The 23,372-nt window shown below is 30.3% G+C and overlaps 1 protein-coding gene across 4 annotated transcripts; it reads left to right on the top strand.

The window, feature by feature from the left end:
• Positions 1-277: 277 nt before the first annotated feature.
• Positions 278-20,083, top strand: LOC134720669 (serine/threonine-protein phosphatase 2A 65 kDa regulatory subunit A alpha isoform-like). Of its 4 annotated transcripts, none has more exons than XM_063583072.1 (18): positions 278-429; positions 2,433-2,523; positions 3,126-3,226; positions 4,311-4,452; positions 5,041-5,131; positions 5,490-5,637; positions 6,042-6,197; positions 6,778-6,892; positions 7,595-7,751; positions 8,092-8,191; positions 9,406-9,528; positions 10,375-10,435; positions 10,778-10,932; positions 11,444-11,586; positions 12,867-12,958; positions 14,073-14,092; positions 18,250-18,292; positions 19,385-20,083. In XM_063583072.1, exons 1-16 carry the CDS (start codon positions 349-351, stop codon positions 14,087-14,089), a joined length of 1,773 nt encoding a protein of 590 aa, XP_063439142.1. In that variant the 5' UTR covers positions 278-348; the 3' UTR covers positions 14,090-14,092; positions 18,250-18,292; positions 19,385-20,083. The 4 variants fall into 4 exon arrangements, with proteins under 4 accessions (XP_063439142.1, XP_063439143.1, XP_063439144.1 ...); XM_063583073.1 differs by lacking the exon at positions 19,385-20,083 and adding an exon at positions 19,321-19,377; XM_063583074.1 differs by lacking the exon at positions 14,073-14,092.
• The last annotated feature ends 3,289 nt before the right edge of the window (positions 20,084-23,372 follow it).

Below are 23,372 nucleotides of genomic sequence, written 5' to 3'. Positions count from 1 at the left end.
GTGTCCCCTCTTTTTATCAGATGGTCTCAGGAGTTTTATTGATCGTTTGACTCTACTATTTTTACTATAACTAGTAGGTATTTGACTTTATCTTTTTTTTCAAACGCCCTACAGATGCAGAATTTAAATGTTATTAAAAGTATACATTTTGATAAAAAAAAAATAGATGAATATTTCAATTTTCCTAATAAAATCATAATTAACTAAATATTTATAATTTACAACTTCCTACAATTTATAATTTGTTATTTTATAGAACTGGTTTTCCTCATCATTAATAAGCTAGAATAGTAGTATGTAACCTGGTTTCCTACAGGAACCAGTAAATAAAATTCTTTTTTAGGCAAAATGGCCGGCGTTGATTCAACTGACGACTCTCTCTACCCAATTGCTGTTCTGATAGATGAATTAAGAAATGAAGATGTGCAGGTAGTCCCCCGTTTAATTTTTTATTTTGCATATAACCGAAAACAATTAGCTCTCTATGTTTTATTTGTGAAAGTATTTACATTTCTTTTCACAGTCATAGGTCAGAAATAAAATACAGTTATATGTTTTCCAGAAATTATACTCATAATTTGGCTCAAGAAGCAATGAGGTATTTGTTAAATGTCTTTCTTAATCCAGAATTTAAACCTGAAATCAATTTAAAAGAATATTTTTATACTGTCCTAGTCTTGTACATGTTGTAGGTTTGTGCATTTTCCAAATATGTGCATGTATTTGAAAATACTATTTCTGGCTATTTTACAGAATGGGTGGAGGGGAGAGGATTTTGAAACAAAAATTTGTGTAAAACTTATGCTGAGTTCACACGTTATTCGAATTTCGATTCACATTTACTAATTGGAATTAGTTTAATTCACATTTGAAACGTGTTACGTCCTAACGTCAATTCTAACTCGAATTGCAATACGTGTCAAATTTGCTTTACTGTCCAAACGACGTTAACTTTTAATTCGTATTAACAAAAGCGTAATTCTAATGCGAATTGGTTAATTCGAATTAGCCAATAGACCACTTTCCAGTTCATCTGTCACCGGAAAAAAAATCGTCAATTATACGCGCCTTTATCACCGTCATTTGTGCGTTCAGGGGCGTCGTCACTTCCCTTCTAATGTTGAGCGAGTGGTTGGAAAACTATTAATTCTATATTGTTCAAATTATTCCGCAAATTGAATTCTCAAAATTGACAATCAACACTGCTGTCATTAGGGAATTAGGTCAGTAAGTACCTACAGAGCAACCATTATTTCTAGTTTATCCTGCACAAAGACGATCACTAAGATGCTTGATGAACATAAATAGTGCAGGGATACAGGCTACCCCCTCTATCTGGTAAATGACGTCATAAAGGCGTGCATAATTGACGAGTTTTTGCCGGTGACGGATGAACTCGAAAGTGGTCTATTGAATTAAAAAGAAGAGTGTGTGAACAGGATTAGATAATTCGATTCGAATTCTATTCAAATTAAACGTATGTGTGAACGAGGCATAATAGAATTAGAAAAAGGTCCCCATATATTGATATTTGTATGTAAACTCAAAACTGACAGATCATATTTCAGTAAATATAAACTATTGTAAGTGCCCATTCCCTAGCAGTTGGAAGAGGGTGTTATATCAATATTGAAAGAAGTAAACACATTTGCTTATCCTTTAACAGACAAGAAATTGAGGATGAATACCATTTCTTCTCAATCTGTCCATGCTAGACATCATTGAGGGATACCTTTCTAAAAAAATATTAATAAAAATCTTAATTTCAACTTTGTTAAATTGCAGTCATAACACTGAAGCATTTGACTGCACTTTTAAGTTGCAGTCTAGTAGTCATTATAAAAATCACCATAAAGTATATTAATGATTGTTATTTATTGAGAACATCTGTTTAACTTCAAGTCTTGTATTTCTTTTAATATGCAACCTAATTTTTGTTTGTGTTCTTTATTTAATTGTTCATGAACATTAATAATGTGCTAACTGTTGATATTTATACTTTTATAGTCTTTTTCATCTTCGCTGTGTATTTTCCCTCTGATTTATATGATCTGTTCATCCTATATTGACTCTTAAAATTGAAGAGTATCTGAAATTGATGGTAAATTATATGGCCTTCCAAATACCGTTTTGATCCCTAACATCACTGAAGAGACATATATATTTTTGAAATCTACGTTCAAACCTACGATTGCATTGGATAAAAACCACAATTTTTATACATGTGCATGTATAAACACAAATTTCGTTGTAGAAGGGTCTAAATACAGCACAAACAACATTTTTGAAAAGACAAAAAAAGTGAAAAAGTATATTTAAACAAAATGCATTTGACTGACAGGTTGAACAACTGATGTTCTTTAACCCTGCTGACTGCCATTGGCGATTGCCAAATAAAATATGATACTAATGACACATTTTCTATTTTGTAGATACGCCTTGTTAGTATTAAAAAGCTGTCGACAATAGCATTGGCACTTGGCGTTGAGAAAACAAGAAGTGAACTTATTCCTTTTTTAACAGGTACGTTGAAAAACATGACAATCGCTACTGAAGGAAATGAGCATTTTTGCAAATTTCGTGAATTTTATGAAATGAATGGTGGAAGTTAAGTCAAACAAACGGCAGTTATGCATTTGTCTTATTTGAGAAACAAATCTGTTATTAGTAAAATCTTCATAGGCATGATAGGTAACTTTACCAGCTCCTATATTTGTCAATTAAAAAAACACCTTTTCAAAGCATATGTATTTAACATGTGTTTTTTTTAAATAGCATAGTGTTAAATTTACATGTTAAAGCTATGTACCATCATACTATAAAACATTAAAAAAAATTAGATCAAAGACATGGCATATACAATATAGATACATGTATAGAGATCTAGAATAGATTATATACATGATATATATTTAATATTTTATATGCAATATTTCAATTGGCAATTGATACAGGTTTATAATTTTGAAAATTTGTAATTCGTTGAACATATGAATTTGTGGTTCACCTGTACTCACGAAACCCACGAAAATTGGTATCCAACGAATAATAATGAATCCACAGTACTTGAATATTTTAACTATGATTTATAGGTTGATATTTAATATTTAACATATCATTTACAGACACAATCTATGATGAAGATGAAGTATTATTGGCACTCGCAGAGCAATTGGGCCAGTTAACTCCCCTTGTTGGAGGCCCAGAATATGTACATTGTTTGTTGGTAAGCTGATTTTAGAGTTTCAATGACTTTTATGTTGCTGACTGAAATAATTATTATTAAAAAGGGTTAATGTTAAAAGTATTTACCATGTAAGCTGTTGAAAGTTCAATTAAATATATTAAAAAAAAAAGAGTGATGTTTTCGTTAAAGGTTCTGAGGCAGGTTATTACAGTTAGAAAATCCTCAGACATATATATACATCTAGCATACATGTATTTCTGAAAATTCTCAAAATTGACCCTTGAAAGATGTAACTATTTGGTCCGAGACCATCATTGTCGTCCCTTGATTTTCGTTGTTCACAAATATAGTCCCTAGTGTTGACAGTGGGTTACTTGCCATTAATTTTTATACCCCTTCCAAATTTATTTCTCCATGTTCAATGCCTCAAATTGCAAGTAGGGGGATGAAATTACACTGTAAAAAATGTGGGTCCAGAATTTTAAAGGAAAGTAGTGATTTGGTCCAGCTGAAAAAGGTTGAAAATGAGCATTTCGGAAGCTGTCAAAAGATTTCAAGACGCCCTAAACATAAAATTGTCCATATTTTGAGTTAGAGGCGATGAAGTTTTCTATAAATTTGATATAATTTGTCCCAAAAGTAGTACAACACACTGTAAAAGTTTCTTTGAGAAAGCGCAGGTGGGATTTTTTTAATTTTCATTTATGTTCTAAAAGAAATCCACTACGAATTAATTGTGTTCTCGGACCATTTCTTTTGACCTAATCATGGTAATAGTAAGCATTTCTTCCAACCCTGACATGCCTGATGCAACGCTGATATTGTAAAGCTTTACATTTTATTAAAAGTAGTATACTTTATCAAAAACACATATTCTTACATTTACTTATTTGTTACTATAATACTGTGGTTACCAGAACATATTTTTGTGGAATGAGGAAAATCTGTATTTATCATGGTTTTGCCAAAGTCTACATACAAGCTAGCTTAAGCATTTAGAAAATGTGTACTTCATTTAACATTTAAATTATAAGTTTGTCTTAACCCATGAACTCCATTAAAATAGATTTCCTGCCATACAAAATGAATTCACAATATTGTAGAACTATATGTTGTATTACAGCCCCCTCTAGAGAGTTTGGCCACTGTAGAAGAAACAGTTGTACGTGACAAGGCAGTAGAATCTCTTAGGACTATTGCAGCACTACACAGTCCTGCTGATCTAGAGAACCATTTTGTTCCTCTTGTAAAAAGATTATCTGGAGGTAGGTTTTATGTATTACTATATGATGCTGAAGAGATGATATAGTCTCTTTGACTCAACTTTGTGAAACAATCTGACAAGTACTGAACAGTGTTGTATGTATACAGAAAATGAAAGATTGTATCGTTTATGTCTTGTGATTATCAAAAAGTTAAAATAACAATTATAAGAGATTACTTTCTTACAAGTAGATCCTCATGTAGCACTGCCTGATTGGTTTTAGAAGAAATAAAAAAGCAAAGAAATCATAGACATTATGTTGGAATGTACTATAATTGATAGATATAGGAAGATGTGGTGTGTGTGCCAGTGAGACAACTCTCCATCCAAATAACAATTTAAAAAAAGTAAACCATTATATGTCAATGTACAGCCTTCAACAAGGAGCCTTGGCTCACACCGAACAAGCTATAAAGGGCCCCAAAATTACTAGTGTAAAACCATTCAAACAGGAAAACCAATAGTTCTTTTCTCAATGATGATATTGCAACACATCTTCCTTGTTTTATGAAACAAATGTTAATTGATTATTAGTGTTTAACACTACATCAATGATTCCTCATGTCTATATCATGTGTATCTGTTGCAGGTGATTGGTTTACATCCAGAACATCAGCCTGTGGTCTCTTCTCAGTCTGTTATCCAAGAGTGTCAAACTCAGTAAAGGCAGAGCTAAGACAGTAAGTATAACTCTAATTGATGAAGGCGGAATTAAGGTCGGTTTGATTAAAGGGAAGTAATTAACCTGTATTGGTACAAACCAGGACTACAGAAACCTTTCATGGAAATCTTTACTAGAGAAAGGAGGTGGTTCAATTTTTGTTGGTCATATTTAAAGAGAAAATTTCAAAATATATTTCATAAAAAGTATAATTCAACAACAAAATAAATGAAATCTAAATCAATTTGAATAATGTTTGTAGTGACAAAACTTAAAAATGATAATATTCAGTGTACAATAAATCATCCTTAAAGAGATCAGAAATGGAAATGTATAAATTTTATATTGCACACTTATTAGAACATTTCCTATTACAGACACTTCAGAAACTTATGTGGTGATGATACCCCTATGGCTAGGAGAGCTGCTGCTGGTAAACTTGGAGAGTTTGCTAAAGCTGTCGAACTAGATATACTCAAGTCAGATCTAATCCCACTGTTTACTGCTCTAGCTCAGGATGAACAGGTACACCATTTATATAGATTATTGTATTTACCATGTTAACAGTTAATAAATAGTATAGTGTGACCTGTGTGAGGGATCATGGTGTCTGTTTGACATGCCATGTTGTTATATTGAATTGTCATGGTAATCCAATTGTATTTTCTATTAAATCAATTTGGGCACTGCTTAGATATTTGTAGTAAAAACTATTAAACTTGAGAATGTAAATGGGGAATGTGTCAAAGAGACAACAACCTGAACAAAATTGTGTACTAGTTGTATGCCTTAATAGATGTAACCTTACATACATATCATATACACTTCAAAACATTTACATGAACTTAAATTAAAAAAAAACATTATTCAACATCATAAGTTACATTATTATTGTTGATAGTTATAATGATATCTGTGCAATATTATAGGACTCTGTCAGACTTTTGGCTGTAGAAGCTTGTGTCAGTATAGCATCCCTATTACAAGCAGAAGATACGGAACAGTTTGTTATGCCCACTCTTAGACAAGCTGCAGAAGATAAGTCATGGAGGGTCAGATATATGGTAGCAGATAAATTCACAGAGGTACATAATTACTAAATTCAAATTACAACCAACGATATGCTTAAATGTTAAACATCAGTCTAAAAAGATAAGATTGGTCTATGATTAGCACTATCATTTAGTGGTAAGAACAAAAATGGACCAGCCCTCTATTGTTGTTCAAATGTTAGCACTTTCGAAAAAAGATTTCTTCATCATGTTCAATTATACAATAGTAATGTCCTTTAACATTATATATCAGTTATACATCATTTTGTACATTGAACCATGGGTTAGGAAAATTATGGCTGATAAACTATGTGACTGAGTGAGCTGTTTACCTGGGGCATACCTGGGTCATTATATTTATCTATTTACAAATGTTACTGGTATTTCACACTTAATTAGTCATAATGTGAACTATTAATAAAAGCAAAAGATTAGATATTGAAAAAATCATTAAAAAAATACTTGTCTCTATATACATATACTATTGAGAATACTACAATAAAAAAAAATAATATATCCAAACTGTATCTTTAACATTCATTTATCTTTTTATAATAATTCTATTGTAAGAATTTAAATTTAAATTTGAATATAATTTGAATATAAATTGCAGCTACAAAAGGCTGTTGGTCCAGAAATCACAAAGACAGACTTAGTGCCAGCTTTCCAGGGTTTACTAAAGGATTGTGAGGCAGAGGTCAGAGCTGCATCTTCTCACAAGGTCAAAGGTAAGATAAATAATCTTCATCTTAACTTTTTTTGGAAGTTGTATTTTACTTCTTAATTCAAAATAGAATTGATGGAATAATGATAAATTAATGAAAAAGAAGTTTGTTAAAAAAATATCATGATTTCTAAGTGAATTTAAACCTATATTTCATAAAGTCTGTACTTTCACTCCACAGACATCATACACCAACATTGTTGACCAGAGCAACAAAAAAAAATGCATTAATTTGAATTCTTTTATTAGTTACCTGTCTTCTGTAAATAATTGGTCAGAAGTGATGTTTGCTATTTGCTGTAAAATATCTTTTCGTGAGAAGGGTGAAGAGAAAATCTAAAATATGTGAACTTTGAACAACAGTATCCATGTATATAGACTGCCTTTAAATTGAAATTTAAACATATATTTTCTTTGTAGAGAGTCTTATAATAACAACACTTTAGGGACTGCTGCAGAAATTTAAATTTATATATTTTCTTTGTAGAGAGTCTTATAATAACAACACTTTAGGGACTGCTGCAGAAATTTAAATTTCTGCAGCAGTCCCTAAAGTGTTGTTGTTATAAGACTCTCTACATTTTATGTTTTTTATCATAACTACCCTGCATACACGGCGAGGTATCCACTTTATGAACTCTACCGTACTACAGACTCACCAGGCGTTGGTTCACTTTGGTTTGTAATTGATATATTTTGTTTGTAGAATTTTGTTCCAACCTGTCTCCTGATATCAGAGAATCTGTGATTATGACAAACATTTTACCTTGTGTCAAAGATCTGGTATCTGATGCCAACCAACATGTCAAGTCAGCATTAGCATCAGTCATCATGGGGCTGTCACCAATTCTTGGAAAGGACAAGTAAGTGGACATATAACCTTTTAATATTCAACAAGATAAAACTCTTTGTGTAAAATGTTTTAAAATAAACTGGAACCATATTGCAAACTAGAACTATTTTCAGATATCAAATTATATCAATACCAATACCAATATACCAATTAATGAATGTATACTGATTTCATATTTGTTAGATTTCTGATTATTGTATAATTGAAAATGTCACATCTTGAATTTTAAGAAATTTAAGATCAGCTAGAATGCAAACTTAAACTAGGTCTTCAAGAAACTAATGAAATCCTTACCATTCACATAAAAATATTTATATTGTTGTAATTGAGAAAACATTGTTTATTCACAGCACGATAGAACATTTATTGCCATTGTTCCTGACACAGTTGAAAGACGAATGTCCTGAAGTCAGATTAAACATCATCTCAAACTTGGACTGTGTAAATGAGGTAGGATTATAAAATATGACGACAGCTTAGTAGTAATCTGTTTTATTCACAATTATCAAATTAAATATATTTATAATACAGGTTTATTGCACTAGTATAATGAATATTTTTCATGAACAGCATATTATATAACATGAGCTTTCGAATGGAATATGTTTTATGACTATAGCATATTAGACATAAAGGGAAAAACTTCATTTCATTTCAGTCTTTTATTTTGTTTTCAAAATTGTCCAGGTTAATTATAGAGAAATATATTTTCTTGAATTTACAAATAAATCCACTGAAAATGTAAAATGTCTACAGTATTCAGATTTGAAGTTTTGGATTTATGGGGCTTTATTCATAAAAAAAGGGGGAATTTTCAACACTTCGGACAATAACTCAAAAAGGCTTTCACCAATGTCCATGAAACTTTGTTGAATTGTTTATATCTATTGACGTAAGCTCCCTTTCGTTTTTTTTTTATTTCAAATTTTAAGTTTTGGATTTATGGGGCTTTATTCATAAATAAAGGGGGATTTTTAACACTTTGGACAATTACTCAAAAAGGCTTTCACCAATGTCCATGAAACTTTGGTGAATTGTTTATATCTATTGACGTAAGCTCCCTTTCTATTTTTATAAATTTCAGATTTTAAGTTTTGGATTTATGGGGCTTTCTTCATAAAAAAAAGGGTGATTTTTAACACTTCGGACAATAACTTAAAAAGGCTTTCACCAATGTCCATGAAACTTTGGTGATGGTTTATATCTATTAATGTAAGCTCCCTTTCAATTTTTATATATTTCAGATTTTACATTTCTGTGTTATGAATTTTTATGCTTAAAAAAGGGGGGATTTTTCCAATTTTGGGACAATAACTAACACTTTCACAAAATTTTATGTATGGATGAAAAATTAAGAAAACAAACTTAGTTAAATTTGAGGTAGCCTTAATAGTGCCAATTTTTTTGTGCATTTTTATTAATTATTTGGGGGGGGGGGGGGTATTTGACAGGGCTCACACTATTTCTAGTTGATCATATAAATTCATTTAAAGCATAAAAGACAAGTTAAAAGAGCAACGGGCGTAGCATGCGCCTAAGCGCAGCCCTTTATTATCTGATTGAGTTATCTCCCTTGTAAAGATTGACACTGTGTCAAAAAGTCTCTGTATGAGATGCCATGTCTATTTTCTTATTTTCTAATCCATTACCTCCCTTTGCCTCAGGTGATTGGTATCAAACAGTTATCCCAGAGTTTATTACCAGCCATTGTAGAACTAGCAGAGGATACCAAGTGGAGAGTACGATTAGCTATCATTGAATACATGCCATTGTTAGCTGGACAGTTGGTAAGTTTTAGCTATCATTGAATACATGCCATTGTTAGCTGGACAGTTGGTAAGTTACGATTAGCTATCATTGAATACATGCCATTGTTAGCTGGACAGTTGGTAAGTTTAAGCTATCATTGAATACATGCTATTGTTAGCTGGACAGTTGGTAAGTTTTAGCTATCATTGAATACATGCCATTGTTAGCTGGACAGTTGGTAAGTTACGATTAGGCTAGCTATCATTGAATACATGCCATTGTTAGCTTGACAGTTGGTAAGTTTTAGCTATCATTGAATACATGCCATTGTTAGCTGGACAGTTGGTAAGTTACGATTAGCTATCATTGAATACATGCCATTGTTAGCTGGACAGTTGGTAAGTTTTAGCTATCATTGAATACATGCCATTGTTAGCTGGACAGTTGGTAAGTTTTAGCTATCATTGAATACATGCCATTGTTAGCTGGACAGTTGGTAAGTTTCAATATACATGTAATCCGGATAAGTTATAGTGGTGGGTGACTTTATATTTTTTAGCAGACAAAACAAAAAGAAAGATTCTGATGCTATATAACTAATATGAATTACAGCAGAAGCTTATTAAGGCAACATTTAGAGATCTCTTATTCAAATGTAGATATATATTATGAAAAAAATTACCTATGTTTTAATGTTGTATAAATTCTAAGAAGTATAAGAATGAAATAGAAATGATTATTTGATGCCCCTTCTGGTATTGAACTGAATTTACACTACATTGTGTATTTATAAGTTTTAGTGTAATTTATTTATTATTTTAGATGATTATCCATGCTTTTTACCAATTATTAGAAAATTAAGGAAACTTTATTGAATTTTTCAGGGAGTAGAATTCTTTGATGAGAAACTTAATTCACTGTGTATGACATGGTTGGTTGATCATGGTATGTAGATATACTAGTTGTTAATAAACTAAAAGTTCATAATGTAAAGTTATAAGACAATTTAAATTTTAAACAGATTATCGATAATCTGTTTATTAGTATTTTCTAAGCAACGTTAATGATGTCAGGCTTATGACATTTTCACATTCTTGCTTGACCTTACTGAGAAAAACCATCTTGTAATGGAAAATTATCATACAGAAGATCAGTTTAAAAAAAGGCTATATTGTACCATAGATGTTTTCCTACTCTGAGATAAATCATTCATGTATAACGATGTAAACAATAGCATATATGATTATTTTCATTTGGATCAAGTTTGTTAATTTGATGCTTTTTCAGTTTTTGCAATAAGAGATGCAGCTACATTAAATTTAAAGAAACTGGTAGAAAAGTTTGGAGTAGACTGGGCACAGCAAACAGTTATACCAAAAGTATTACAGATGTCACATGATCAGAACTACTTACACAGAATGACATGTCTTTTCTGTATAAACGTAAGTCACATCACTTGAGTATAAATTTACAATGTCACATGACTTTAGTAAAAATGTAACTTGTCACATGATCAGAAGTCATGACTTTGAACATGGAATGAATTATGCTCTTATCTATATAAATGTTATTGTAAGAATTGAAAGAACTGCTGGGTTTAAGTCAAAGAAAAAACTGTAAGTCAACATTCCAAGTGTCTGTCCTTCCATGTGCTTTTTATGCACAACAGCAGATATTTATAAAACTGTTTTAAATTGTTACCTGATGATGTGCATACAGTATTATACAATTTGACATTGCTTTGCATGTTAAAGGGGAGATAAGCAAATTTACCCATATAAATTGCATAAGTCATAATAGTATTGCAGGGAGGTTTGTATTCTGTTGATAGTTTGAGTTTGCCTTGTCTTCTTCATAATTCTGACTAACTGTTGTATAAAAACATACTGGTATTCCACCATCATTGCTTTTTGAACTTTGTCATCAGTGTCTTATCTTATTTTTATTGTGTAGTTACTGGCAGAAGCTGTAGGACCAGAAATGACAATAAAACTTATGTTACCCACCATCTTAGGAATGGCAGGTGATAATGTTGCCAATGTTAGATTTAATGTTGCCAAAACACTACAGAGATTAGGTCCCATCTTTGAGCAGTCGTAAGTAATACTACAAATGTATGGTCTATTATACTCATAGTCAGTGACAGTGAAAAATAACTAGTGTAAAACCAATTAAACAGGAAAACCAACTGTCTAATCTATAAAAAGTGCGGAACTAGAATCGCATATGAACCACATCAACAAACAACCAGGTTCCTGACTTAGAACAGGTACAAACAAATTCAGCTAGGTGAAAGTTTTAAAAGGTATCAACCTTCACCCTTAAAATGCATAGATTTGATGTTTAAGGGAGTTCGCTTCTCAGTTTCAATGTAAATTTGTAATTAACTTTTCAAAAAACTTGTTTATATTGATAGGGGATTAATTAAGGAATGCAAAGAGCAAAAAAATTTATAGGTCACTGTGCTGGTTTTCGATATATTAGCCATTGAAATTTTGACGGGAAAATGTTCTCTCTTGACTTTTCATAGCTTTATCATTGATAAGTTGTGGTCCTCAAAAACTATTAAAAAGTATTATGAACCACATCAACAAACAACCAGGTTCCTGACTTAGAACAGGTACAAACAAATTCAGCTAGTTGAAAGTTTTAAAAGGTATCAACCTTCACCCTTAAAATGCATAGATTTGATGTTTAAGGGAGTTCGCTTCTCAGTTTCAATGTAAATTTGTAATTAACTTTTCAAAAAACTTGTTTATATTGATAGGGGATTAATTAAGGAATGCAAAGAGCAAAAAAATTTATAGGTCACTGTGCTGGTTTTCGATATATTAGCCATTGAAATTTTGACGGGAAAATGTTCTCTCTTGACTTTTCATAGCTTTATCATTGATAAGTTGTGGTCCTCAAAAACTATTAAAAAGTAATTAAAATTTTAAAAGATTTTAACAGACAGCTTATCATTATACATGGAAAAGAATTATAAAAAGAAAAATGGGGGTCACCAGGCAAAATTTGTTAATGCATTCAAATGGACAAAACTAGAGGATTCCGAAAATCTGATAAAAATACCAAAACATGACAAGCCAGCTCCCTTAATACACAACCATTCTTGTACAGCAAAATATATAATTGTTGTAATACAATATTTTCACAAGTCAACAAATTTTAATTGATGTTCTGAAACAATTAAATTGGGGAGACAGATTTGTATAAGTTAAAGTTATTCCAAACTTGTTTCCGAATTCTATATTTGAACTTTATGTTACATTGTAATATTTTATCTTGTAATGTTGCATTAATAAATACTGTTTAAACTAAAAAAATAAATTTCCATATTTAAAATTGTACAAGTATTTTGTTTTGTTTTCCATAGACTTGTACAACAGCAAGTGAAGCCAGCTTTAGACAAATTGAAAGCCGATGCAGATATTGATGTACAGTACTATGCTGTTGAAGCTTTAGATGGTGGGTTTATTGATAGCTTAAATGTGTGCCCCTCTTTTTCATTGTGAATATTTGATATTGAAAATAGTATTGAGTGAAACCTAGCTAATTTTATGCTTCTCAATCCATTAAGCTTTAAAGAAGAAATAATATGAAATATTCAGTAATTTTGTCAGTTTTTGTTTTTGTTTATAGTTCATTTAAAGCATTCCATATAAGATTAGGGAGCAGTACATAGATAATGTCATAGATTTTAAGTAAAATGAAATATACAACTTGGATATGTAGGACTAGAACTGAAAATAAACAAATAAAAAATTGTTTAACTCTCAATATGATAGAATAATAAAATCAACAAAAGTGCACATGTATATAATAAAGACTTTTAGATCATTCCTGGATTAATCTATATCTGGAACACTTCATCAAAAAGCTATTTGTTTAAAAGGGATCTTTTTAGAAAGGCCACCCACCTTAAATTATCAAATAAATATATATATTATCTAATACTGAATCGAGTGTATATCTGTTGTACAATTATTCAAATAATTATATATTCAGAAAATTTAAAAAAATCTATTGGTTTTCATTAGTTTTAGTTCCAGTTTAATATTTATAAGTTGTATTCTAAAAATTCTGACATCATCAATTTACTGTAAATACATGGAAGTTTTATTTTATCATGATGAAAAGCTGTACAATATCTTTGCCTTTGTTTTAATTTCTGTTTAGGAACCTCCCCCCTCTTTATGATTAGTGATTGACATTGTTTCTATACCACATTAACAGCTGAAGAAGCTTGACATACTTCATCATTATCAATCATTTTAAATGTCACTGTAGAATATTGTCAAAATAGAAGTCGGCTTTTCCAGTTTCTTTCTTTCTTCAATTTTCTTTAAATTACTTTAGTTGTATCTCTTGATACTTCAAAATCTTAATTATTCATCTTGACCAAAATTTGATGAAAAAAGTCAGATTATTACGACATACAAAACAGATATGAAATTTTGTGTATAATTTTATTGATGAAAATGTGGATTTGAAAGATTGAAGTAAAGGTGATTTCTGTTAGACAATTAATCCCAAAACCGTATAACTGATTTCCCATTTTTGGGTCCTGTTTCATTCTCAGTCCATTGTAAAGCATAATTGGTAAGTGTACATTTGTAAAACTTGACTGGATAACTAGATACATGCCATTCTTGTTGTATAATATTAGTCCTATTGATTGAAGTTTAATTAAATGAATAAATGTATATCATTGTATTCATTAAAGTTAAAAGTAATCTGCAGAATTTTTGCATTTTGACATTTTTTGCCCCTATATTTTTATGTGTGCAAAACTTTGAATTTTACATCATTTCAAATTTTGGCAGCATCTGTAATTGCATATATGTAAATTAAGCAATTACAGTGTTCTAAATTGATCAAAAGCAGAATATTATGCATTTAAGAATGAGTTGTCTAAAGTTATACAGTATCTGATTGATGGAATGTAAACCCCAGTTTATTTTTCTCACTACCCAAGACTTATTCTTGTCAAGGGGAGATAATCTACTAACCTCACTGTAGCTAGTTTTATACCTACTCTACATAAACCTAAAGTAGAATATGTTATTTTAATGTATGGTTTAGAGATCATAGTTCACATAGCATAATAATTCTGTTCATGTAACTGCTACTATCAGTGTTCAAACTTAGATTATCTAAATTATAAAATCTAGAATTGAAATGAAAATATGTTTTTTTTGTTGATGTACTTTTGTTCAAATTTTATTGCAAATTATGTAAACTAAAAGATAGCTACACTGATATTAACAATATGAACAGGGTTTTACTGTCACCAACTGCACTTTAGCTGTTCCTAAAGAAATTATTAACCTCTGATATTCATCCGTTTATTTCACAATTGTTATAATCCTCTTTTGATGATATATAAAAAATTAATGGTAATCTCTAAAACTATTTAAAGGTATTTAATCATTTCTTTTGGAACAACTGAGGCACAATTTATTATATTTTAACTGAACTGCATGCTTGAGATATTTTGCACGAGTCTGGAGGCTATTGTACTTAAGTAAAAGTTTAAAGATACATTTTATAATTTATTGCTATGTCAGAAGCAGAAAAAGAAATAATTCTATGTTATTTTGGCATTGACAGAAAAAAGTTAGAAAAATATCAATATTTCATTATTTTGATGCTAAATATCAAATTGATAAAATAAATTTAGAAATTGTGATTTCTGAGCATACTCTATTTTTTGATAGTAATATAAGTAGTGTAAAGTAGAAATAGCTATACCTCTTTTAAGTAGGCTTTCAACAAATAGAAGCTAATTTATCTAGTGTGCTAGAATTTTATTATTTAGTAAAATTGGTTATTTCAGTTTATGAGGTATAACTTGTTAAGGAACGTGAAAGAACTGAAAGTTAATAAAAAAATATAAAAGAAACAAGAAAACTAGTTTGAATTTACATAAATCTACTAGACCTTTTTGTAAAATAGTAAATAAAGAATATTGAATTGATTTAATATTTTCAGGTAATAAAAAAAATGCCGAGTTGTACTGTATGTCAGTATTTCTTTGAAAATAGTTCAACTAATTTTATAATTTTTTTTTAAAGAATAAAGAACATATCATCAGTTTGGATGTTTTTAAACAATTAAAAGTAGTAAGTAAACAAAAAAATATGTATGAAATTACCTTTGTGGAAAAATCATAGGCATTTAAATTCCCATTATCTTAGCCTCACTTACAATGCACATTTAAAAATAATCAGGGTTAACTCCAATGTACATTTAAAAACAATGACTACAAGTCTTAAGGTTTAAGTGTATTTTAACAATTTGAACAAAATAGATTGACTTCCAACCTTCTTTAAAGTTTTCTTTGAATGATGTTAAAGATGGCCATACTGTCAAAGTATTGGTCATGTCATCAAATAGGCCAATTCTGGATCAAGCTTCACTAAACCAAACTATGCCATCTTTTAATGTATTAAAGTGTTTGTATATAAAAGAGTACTGCTTTTTACAGATCCTTGCATGCTGGTTGCCTATGGTTTATAAGGTTTGAATGATGCTTTCTTTGCAGTAGTAATAACTCTGGTGTTAGCTGATAATGTGAATATGGTCCTATTTCTCCACATCTCAGTGTGATGGCCTAAAATAGCATTGGGCCTTATTTCTCCACTTCTCCGTGTGATGGCCTAAAATAGTATTGGGCCTTATTTCAAGTCACTTCAGTGTGACTGCCTAAAATAGTATCCCACAAAACTTTAAACTTTTCACCCAATCTTCTACTTCTTTTTTAATTGTATAGGGATGTCTGCTCTCTTGAACTTCAGTATACATTATTTTTGTAGGGTCCTATCATGCAGATAACTTAAAGCCTTTCAGTCATAAAACTATACTTAATAATCCTTAGTTCAAAATGTGTTCTGGAAGCACCGAAATACAGTATTTTAATTGAAGGATTTTTATTCTTGTTACAATTATATTATATATTATGTTACTATGCCCATAAAAATACCAAATCCTCAATCAAAGTTATAATTAAATGAATTTTCTAAAAGTTTTGAAGGAGAAATGTCTTGAAAATTGGCAAGACTGCAGTGTATAAGCAAGAGAGCAGATATTAAAACAATATTCTTGTTTTGTTTGTTAGGTAATCTTGTTAGTGTCCACAAATTTAGTTCAAACTTCTTACACTAGTTGGTAGTTGTACTTTCATAAGTAACTTTGAATTTTAAAGAGTAAAACACAAGGTGACCTTAAAACAAAACTTGGTTAAAAAGAAAAACTGAAATTTTCATAATAAAAGATTTTGCTCAATTTTTATTGATACATTGACATGTTTTTCTCAGTTTCACATCTAAAAATCTATGTCTTTCATATAATGGAAATAAAATTTGAAGTTGAAAGTAGGTTAAAACAATTTTTCCTTTGAAACTACATTTTTTTATAAATCTGCTTTTTGTTGTTCATATGTACAGTAGCTTTCTTTGTATGTTTCTGTTATAGAAAAATAAACCTCTTTTCATAAGCATGGAAAATGTTAGCAATATGTTGAGGTACTTGTCTATTTGTACGATTTAGTTGCTGATTTCTAAAAGAATACTGGAGATCATCTCATCCAGATTTATTTTTTTTAATTTACCAGCTTAATTTTATTTTGCAGCATCTCTTGATTTTTCTGCACCCAGATAAATTGACCATAAGGGCAATTGACATCACTATATATCTGTTTTATGTTGTCTATCATGTGTAATGGTCTTCATATTTGAAAACATAGGATTTGGATTTAAAATAAGCACGCATTGTTTCTTTAAAAAAACAGTCAAAAGCTAAGGTTTAGCAACTCTTTTCATTAAAAATCTAATGATCATAAGTTATACTATGTATACTAACAAGTAGTTTTACTATTGAGACTTTTTGTGGAAAGAGCCACTGGATGACAATGATAGAATGGTCTAACAAAATAAAAAAGATAAAGAGAGAACTGTTGACCAAATTGACCAATATTTTAATACAATACAATATATTATTGACTTCAAAATATAGTTTGTGTTTAGGCTTTTCACTTATTTCACTTCTAGCGTATGAGAGTAATTGATCTTTTTATAAATTGTTTTAAATTCTTCTCAATAACTTTGAGAATGATATTGAAAGACCAAATAACAGATGCAGATTCTTGATTATAGACAAATTAAGTCTGTGACAGCGAACACAAATAAGATGGAGGGGTTACATTGATCATGTGATCAAATTCATAAAGTTTGTTTCTTTTTCCAGACTGAACCTATAAAATAACCATTTATAAAATGTATATACCTTTGTTATATTAATAAATATTTGCATTTAACATATTTAAAAAGTTATCTTTTAGAAGACTTGAAAATGATAAGTAATGCTGAACAGACATGTTATTATTTCATTTATATTGTATCATCATCTAAGTGTTGTTATATGAAAGGACTGGATTGCGAAAGAAGATGAAGACATTTCATTTTTTCTTTTCTTTTTAGAAAAAAACATTATTTGTTTTTGTTTCCCACCATGAGGACATTCTATTGAAAAAAATTGATTAAATAAAGATGTTCAATTAGATATTAAAGATTTATTGTTGATTATATATATTTTTAATTTTGGCTTCTAAGATAAGAATTTAACATTAAGAGAAAGAATCATTTCAAGTCGACTTACAATTTTAGGAACCATGTCCTTTACTACATATTATGTAAACAGCTAATAAGACTTTACGTTATGTATAATGATAATTTGATGATATTTATTATATATTTCAGCTCTGAAAATAAGTTAAAAGATATTCGTTGTAATGTTGCAGAGGTAAGGATTAGTGAATTATCACTTGAAATTAACAATTGAATTTTTATGTCCCATTTATGGGCATTATGTTTTCTGGTCTGTGCGTCTGTTTGTTTGTCCGTTAGTCCCGCTTCCGGTTAAAAGTTTTGGTTTAAGTTTTTGGTCTAGGTAGTTTTTGATGAAGTTGAAGTCCAATCAACTTGAAACTTAGTATACATGTTCTTAATGACATGATCTTTCTAAGTTAAAAGCCAAATTAGAGTTTTTAACCATTTTTTAAGAGCTTCAACGAACTATAGAAAATGATAATGCGGATGGGGCATCCATGTACTTGGGACACATTCTTGTTTTTAGAGAATTTGGTCTTGTTTTAAAAAGAAGATACCAAAATTGAACTTTATTATAGCATTACTGTAATTCTATAAACTATTTGTATTATATTTCATAGGAGAATTTTATCAACTTAATAAGATGAGCGAACATTTCTTTTGTAGCTTCTTTGAATTTGTATTTCTCATGAGAAGAAGTGATCAATTATTAATAAACATCAATTAATAATCAATCAATAGAGAAGTCACAATATAAAATTAAGGAGATGTGGTATCATTTCAAATGAGATTAACTATCCACCAGAGTTCAAATGATGTTGACTAAAGGATACTGTTTATCCTTTATTAATTGGCAAAACCCATACCGTCTGAATTGTCTGATGGTATAGTGAGCTATAAGAGTTCCAACCATAACAAAATGTGAAACAATTCAACACACTGAATGTCTGGCTCCTGTTCTGTGGGTCTCATTGGGGTCTAAGTGTGACGCAGGTTTGCCGATATTTTGTAAGTGTGACACTTGAAAGTCAAATTATTGTGTGGTGAAAATGGGAAATAAGGTCTATCGGGACCAGAGAAATGACAAAAAATACGGGAATCTGACAAAACAGATCAGGGATCAGAACCCCCCAATGAGACCCCCTGTTCTGTTTTTAGGTCTGTATATAAATAATGTTACCCTGTGCTATTGACTGATATTTGTTCATTCTCTGTTTTCAGGTCTATATATATGTGATGTTACCGTGTGCTATTGACTGATATTTGTCCATTCTCTGTTTTTCAGGTCTATATATATGTGATGTTACCCTGTGCTATGGACTGTGAACACTCTAGAACAATTTGTGTTATTAACAGCACTTGATTGAACAAAACAATTCATACTTTTTTAATGTTATCTGTTTAGTATAGCGATTGATCATATTTTGTGGATTTTCAATACAGTAATTGACAATAAGTTAAAATCAATTTAGATTTATTTTTAACTCTATTTTTTAATTGTTTTATGTTTATTCAAGTCTAAATTACTTCATTATAATTACTGTGAGGATATAGGCAGATGTTTCGCACATGTACAAATTAACAGTCATATTCTGATTAACAAAATGTTGATACTTGTTAATATAATTATCAGTCAAAGACCGAATTGATTTTCTTATTTCTACCTTAATGTTGTGTGATTCAGCAAGTTATTTTAGTGCTTCATATGAAATGTATTAGAAATAATTAAAAATCCATGCTTCTTCAACAGTTTGGCAGAAACTTGATCAATACTTGGTTCAGTACTAGTACAAGCATATTTAAAAAAAAAATGATTAAATATATATTTGTTGTATTGAAGTATATATAAAGCTGTTTAGAATTAATACATGAATCTACAGACTGAATCATGAATCATACAACTCATACTTAAAACTTACATGTTATTTATTGACAATATATGTAGGCATTGAGAGCTATAAAATATTGATTTATATAACAATGATTCTGGTTGTTTTTCTTTCAAACCAGTCCATACCAAGGAACATCAGTTAGTCCCAAGCTTGCCGCACATTTGGTAAAGTCCAGTCAAAATTAGTTTGGTCTAGTTAATTGATATTGATTACCAGACCAAATAACCAGTTTCATTTAATATTTTGTTCAAATCATATGTGTAAGTGTTTAAAAGAATGGTTTTCTGGACCAATTATGTTTGTTTTGATTTGTTTTGATGCCCCACCTACAATAGTAGAGGCCTAGAGGGGCATTATGTTTTCTGGTCTGTGGGTCTGTCCCGCTTCAGGTTGAAGTTTTTGGTCAAGGTAGTTTTTGAGGAAGTTGAAATCCAATCAATTTGAAACTAGGTACACATGTTCCCTATGATATGATCTTTCTAATTTTAATGCCAAATTAGAGATTTCCCCCCATTTTCACAGTCCACTGAACATAAAAAATGATGGGGCATCCATGTACTTGGGACACATTATTGTTACCTTTATATTTTTTTCGGCCTGTGTGTCTGATTGTTTGTCCATTTGTTAATTCGTCCATTCTTCTATCCTGCTTCAGGTTGAAATTTTTGGTAAAGCCTAAAAGGTAGTTTTTGGTGAAGTTGAAGTCAAATTAATTTGTAACTGAGTATACATGTTTCCTATGATATGGTCTTTTCGATTTAATGCCAAATTTGAAACCAGCTATGCCCTTTACTTGTTAATATGACTTTATTCATAGTTTTAATGGCATTGCAGAAAAAAATAAGATTGAGCATTATAACACACTGGTTGCTAATTTTGAAATTACTCTTTGCTCTTTGGTATTCAGTTAAACCAATATAAAGTCTCAACTATAAGAACATTTTACATTTTCTTGTTGAGTTGAACATCTTCCAAATTCATAATATTTACGACCATCGCATGATTCCTATATAATTTTAAAATAAACATAAGATGTGATATGATTGCCTATGAGACAACTATGCACCAACAGAAAAGATACAGCTTTTGCCAATGAATAACAAGGTTCCCAGGATGAGGAAATATTAAAGAATTCAAATTGCCTGACATAAAAAGAAAAACGATTATTGTGTAATCATAGTATTACACCCTTTTTATACGACCTATACATAACAAAACAAGAACTATCTTTAAAAAAGATATCCGACATATTTAAATTTGAGTATAATTATGTCTAAAAACTATCATTTCGATAACCTTCAGAAGCACAATGACTTAATGATGCAGGACCTCTTTAATAAAATCTCCATCTGGATGTAACTACACAAAATTCTTTACTAAGTCTGGTTATATTTAGGCAATAATATTATATATAAGAATATTGTGACGACACCTAAAAATTTTATTTGTCAAAAATTCCAGTGCAAATAACAAGAAGAATTACCAACAAAAGAACGTTACAATAAAATTGAGAATGGAAATAAGGAATGTATCAAAGAGACAACAACCCGACCATAGAAAAAAACAACAGCAGAAGGTCACTAACAGGTCTTAAAAGTAACGAGAAATTGTTTTGTGAATATTCCGATTATATTCAAATAAGTGATTTACCATTTAAATAACATTTTCTCTGTTTAAGTTCAGTATTTACGGTCCTTGTATCTTTCTGTTTACATTCACCAACACCCTGTGGAAATCTCACATGCGTAGGTGCATTCTAAAAGTCATGTACGTTCGTACAACAAAGATTACATTAAAAATTTATAATTGTCCCGATTAAACCTCTGTCATGGATGCAAAGAGCTATTGGAGAAACAATTATTTTAAAAATATAAATCTTTGTAAGATCTAGTTGAAATATTTACAGTTTTTCACTTGCTTTCCATCACGATATAATTTTAACGAGACGTTTTTTCAAACACAACCAAATCACCCACCATGACAGCATTTTGTCCAATCACAGAAAGGATTTTCAAGCATGCGTATTCTGTTGCCATATTTAAGCGTCCTTAAGTTCAAAAGGCACAAACCGAAACTATACCGACTACGTTGGAAAAACAAAGGATATAGGGTATCTATCCTTCGCACAAAATCAGTACATGATCAGGAAAGAAACAAAAATCAAATGATTATAAAAAACAGTCGCATGTTCAATGTCCCTGACCTCATTTTCATGGTTCAATGATGTCTTCAAAAAAAGTTAAGAATTTTTATACGACTGCAAAAATTGAAAAGTTTTTGGTCGTATATATTGGTATCATGTTGGCGTCGTCGTCGTTGTTCGAAGACATTTGTTTTTTGCACTCTAACTTAAGTATAAGTAAATATAAATCTATGAAATTTTAACACAAGGTTTATGACCACAAAAGGAAGGTTGGGATTGATTTTGGAAGTTTTGGTCCCAACAGTGTAGGAACAAGGTGCAAAAAAGGGCCCAAATAAGCATTATTCTTGGTTTCGCACAATAACTTTAGTATAAGTAAATAGAAATCTATGAAATTTAAACACAAGGGATATGACCATAAAAGGAAGGTTGGGATTGATTTTGGGCGTTTTGGTCCCAACAGTTTAGGATTAAGGGGCCCAAAGGGTACACAATTAAACTTTGTTTGATTTAATAAAAAAATGAATAATTGGGATTCTTTGATATGCTGAATCTGACTGTGTATGTAGATTCCTAATTTTTGGTCCCATTTTCAAGTTGGTCTACATTAAGATCCAAAGGGTCCAAAATTAAACTTAGTTAGTTTGATTTTAACAAAAATTGAATCATTGGGGTTCTTTGAGACACTGAATCTCAAAATGCACTTAGATTTTTGATTATTGGCCCAGTTTTTAAGTTCGTGCAAATCAGGGTCCAAAATAAAACTTTGTTTGATTTCATCAAAAATAAAATAATTGGGGTTCCTTGATATGCCAAATCTAACTGTATGTAGATTCTTAATTGTTGGTCCTGTTTTCAAATTGGTCTACATGTAAGTCCAAAGGATCAAAAATTAAACTAAGTTTGATTTTAACAAAAAAAAAGAATTCTCGGGTTTATGGGCCCAGTTTTCAAGTTGGACCAAATAAGGATCCAAAACTATTATACAAAAGTATTGTGCAATAGCAAGAAATTTTCAATTGCACAGTATTCAGCAATAGCAAGAAATCTTTAATTGCACAATATTGTGCAATAGCAAGAAATTTTTTAATTGCACAGTATTCCGCAATAGCAAGAAATTTTCAATTGAACAGTATTGTGTAATAGCAATTATTTTCAATTGCACAGTATTGCGCAATAGCAAGAAATATCCAATTGCACAATATTGCGCAATAGCAAGAAATTTTCAATTGGAGTTA

The sequence above is a fragment of the Mytilus trossulus genome, chromosome 6 (genome assembly GCF_036588685.1).
Source record: "Mytilus trossulus isolate FHL-02 chromosome 6, PNRI_Mtr1.1.1.hap1, whole genome shotgun sequence".
Taxonomy (NCBI): Eukaryota; Metazoa; Mollusca; class Bivalvia; order Mytilida; family Mytilidae; genus Mytilus; species Mytilus trossulus.
This window is presented reverse-complemented; position numbering and strand designations above follow the sequence as displayed.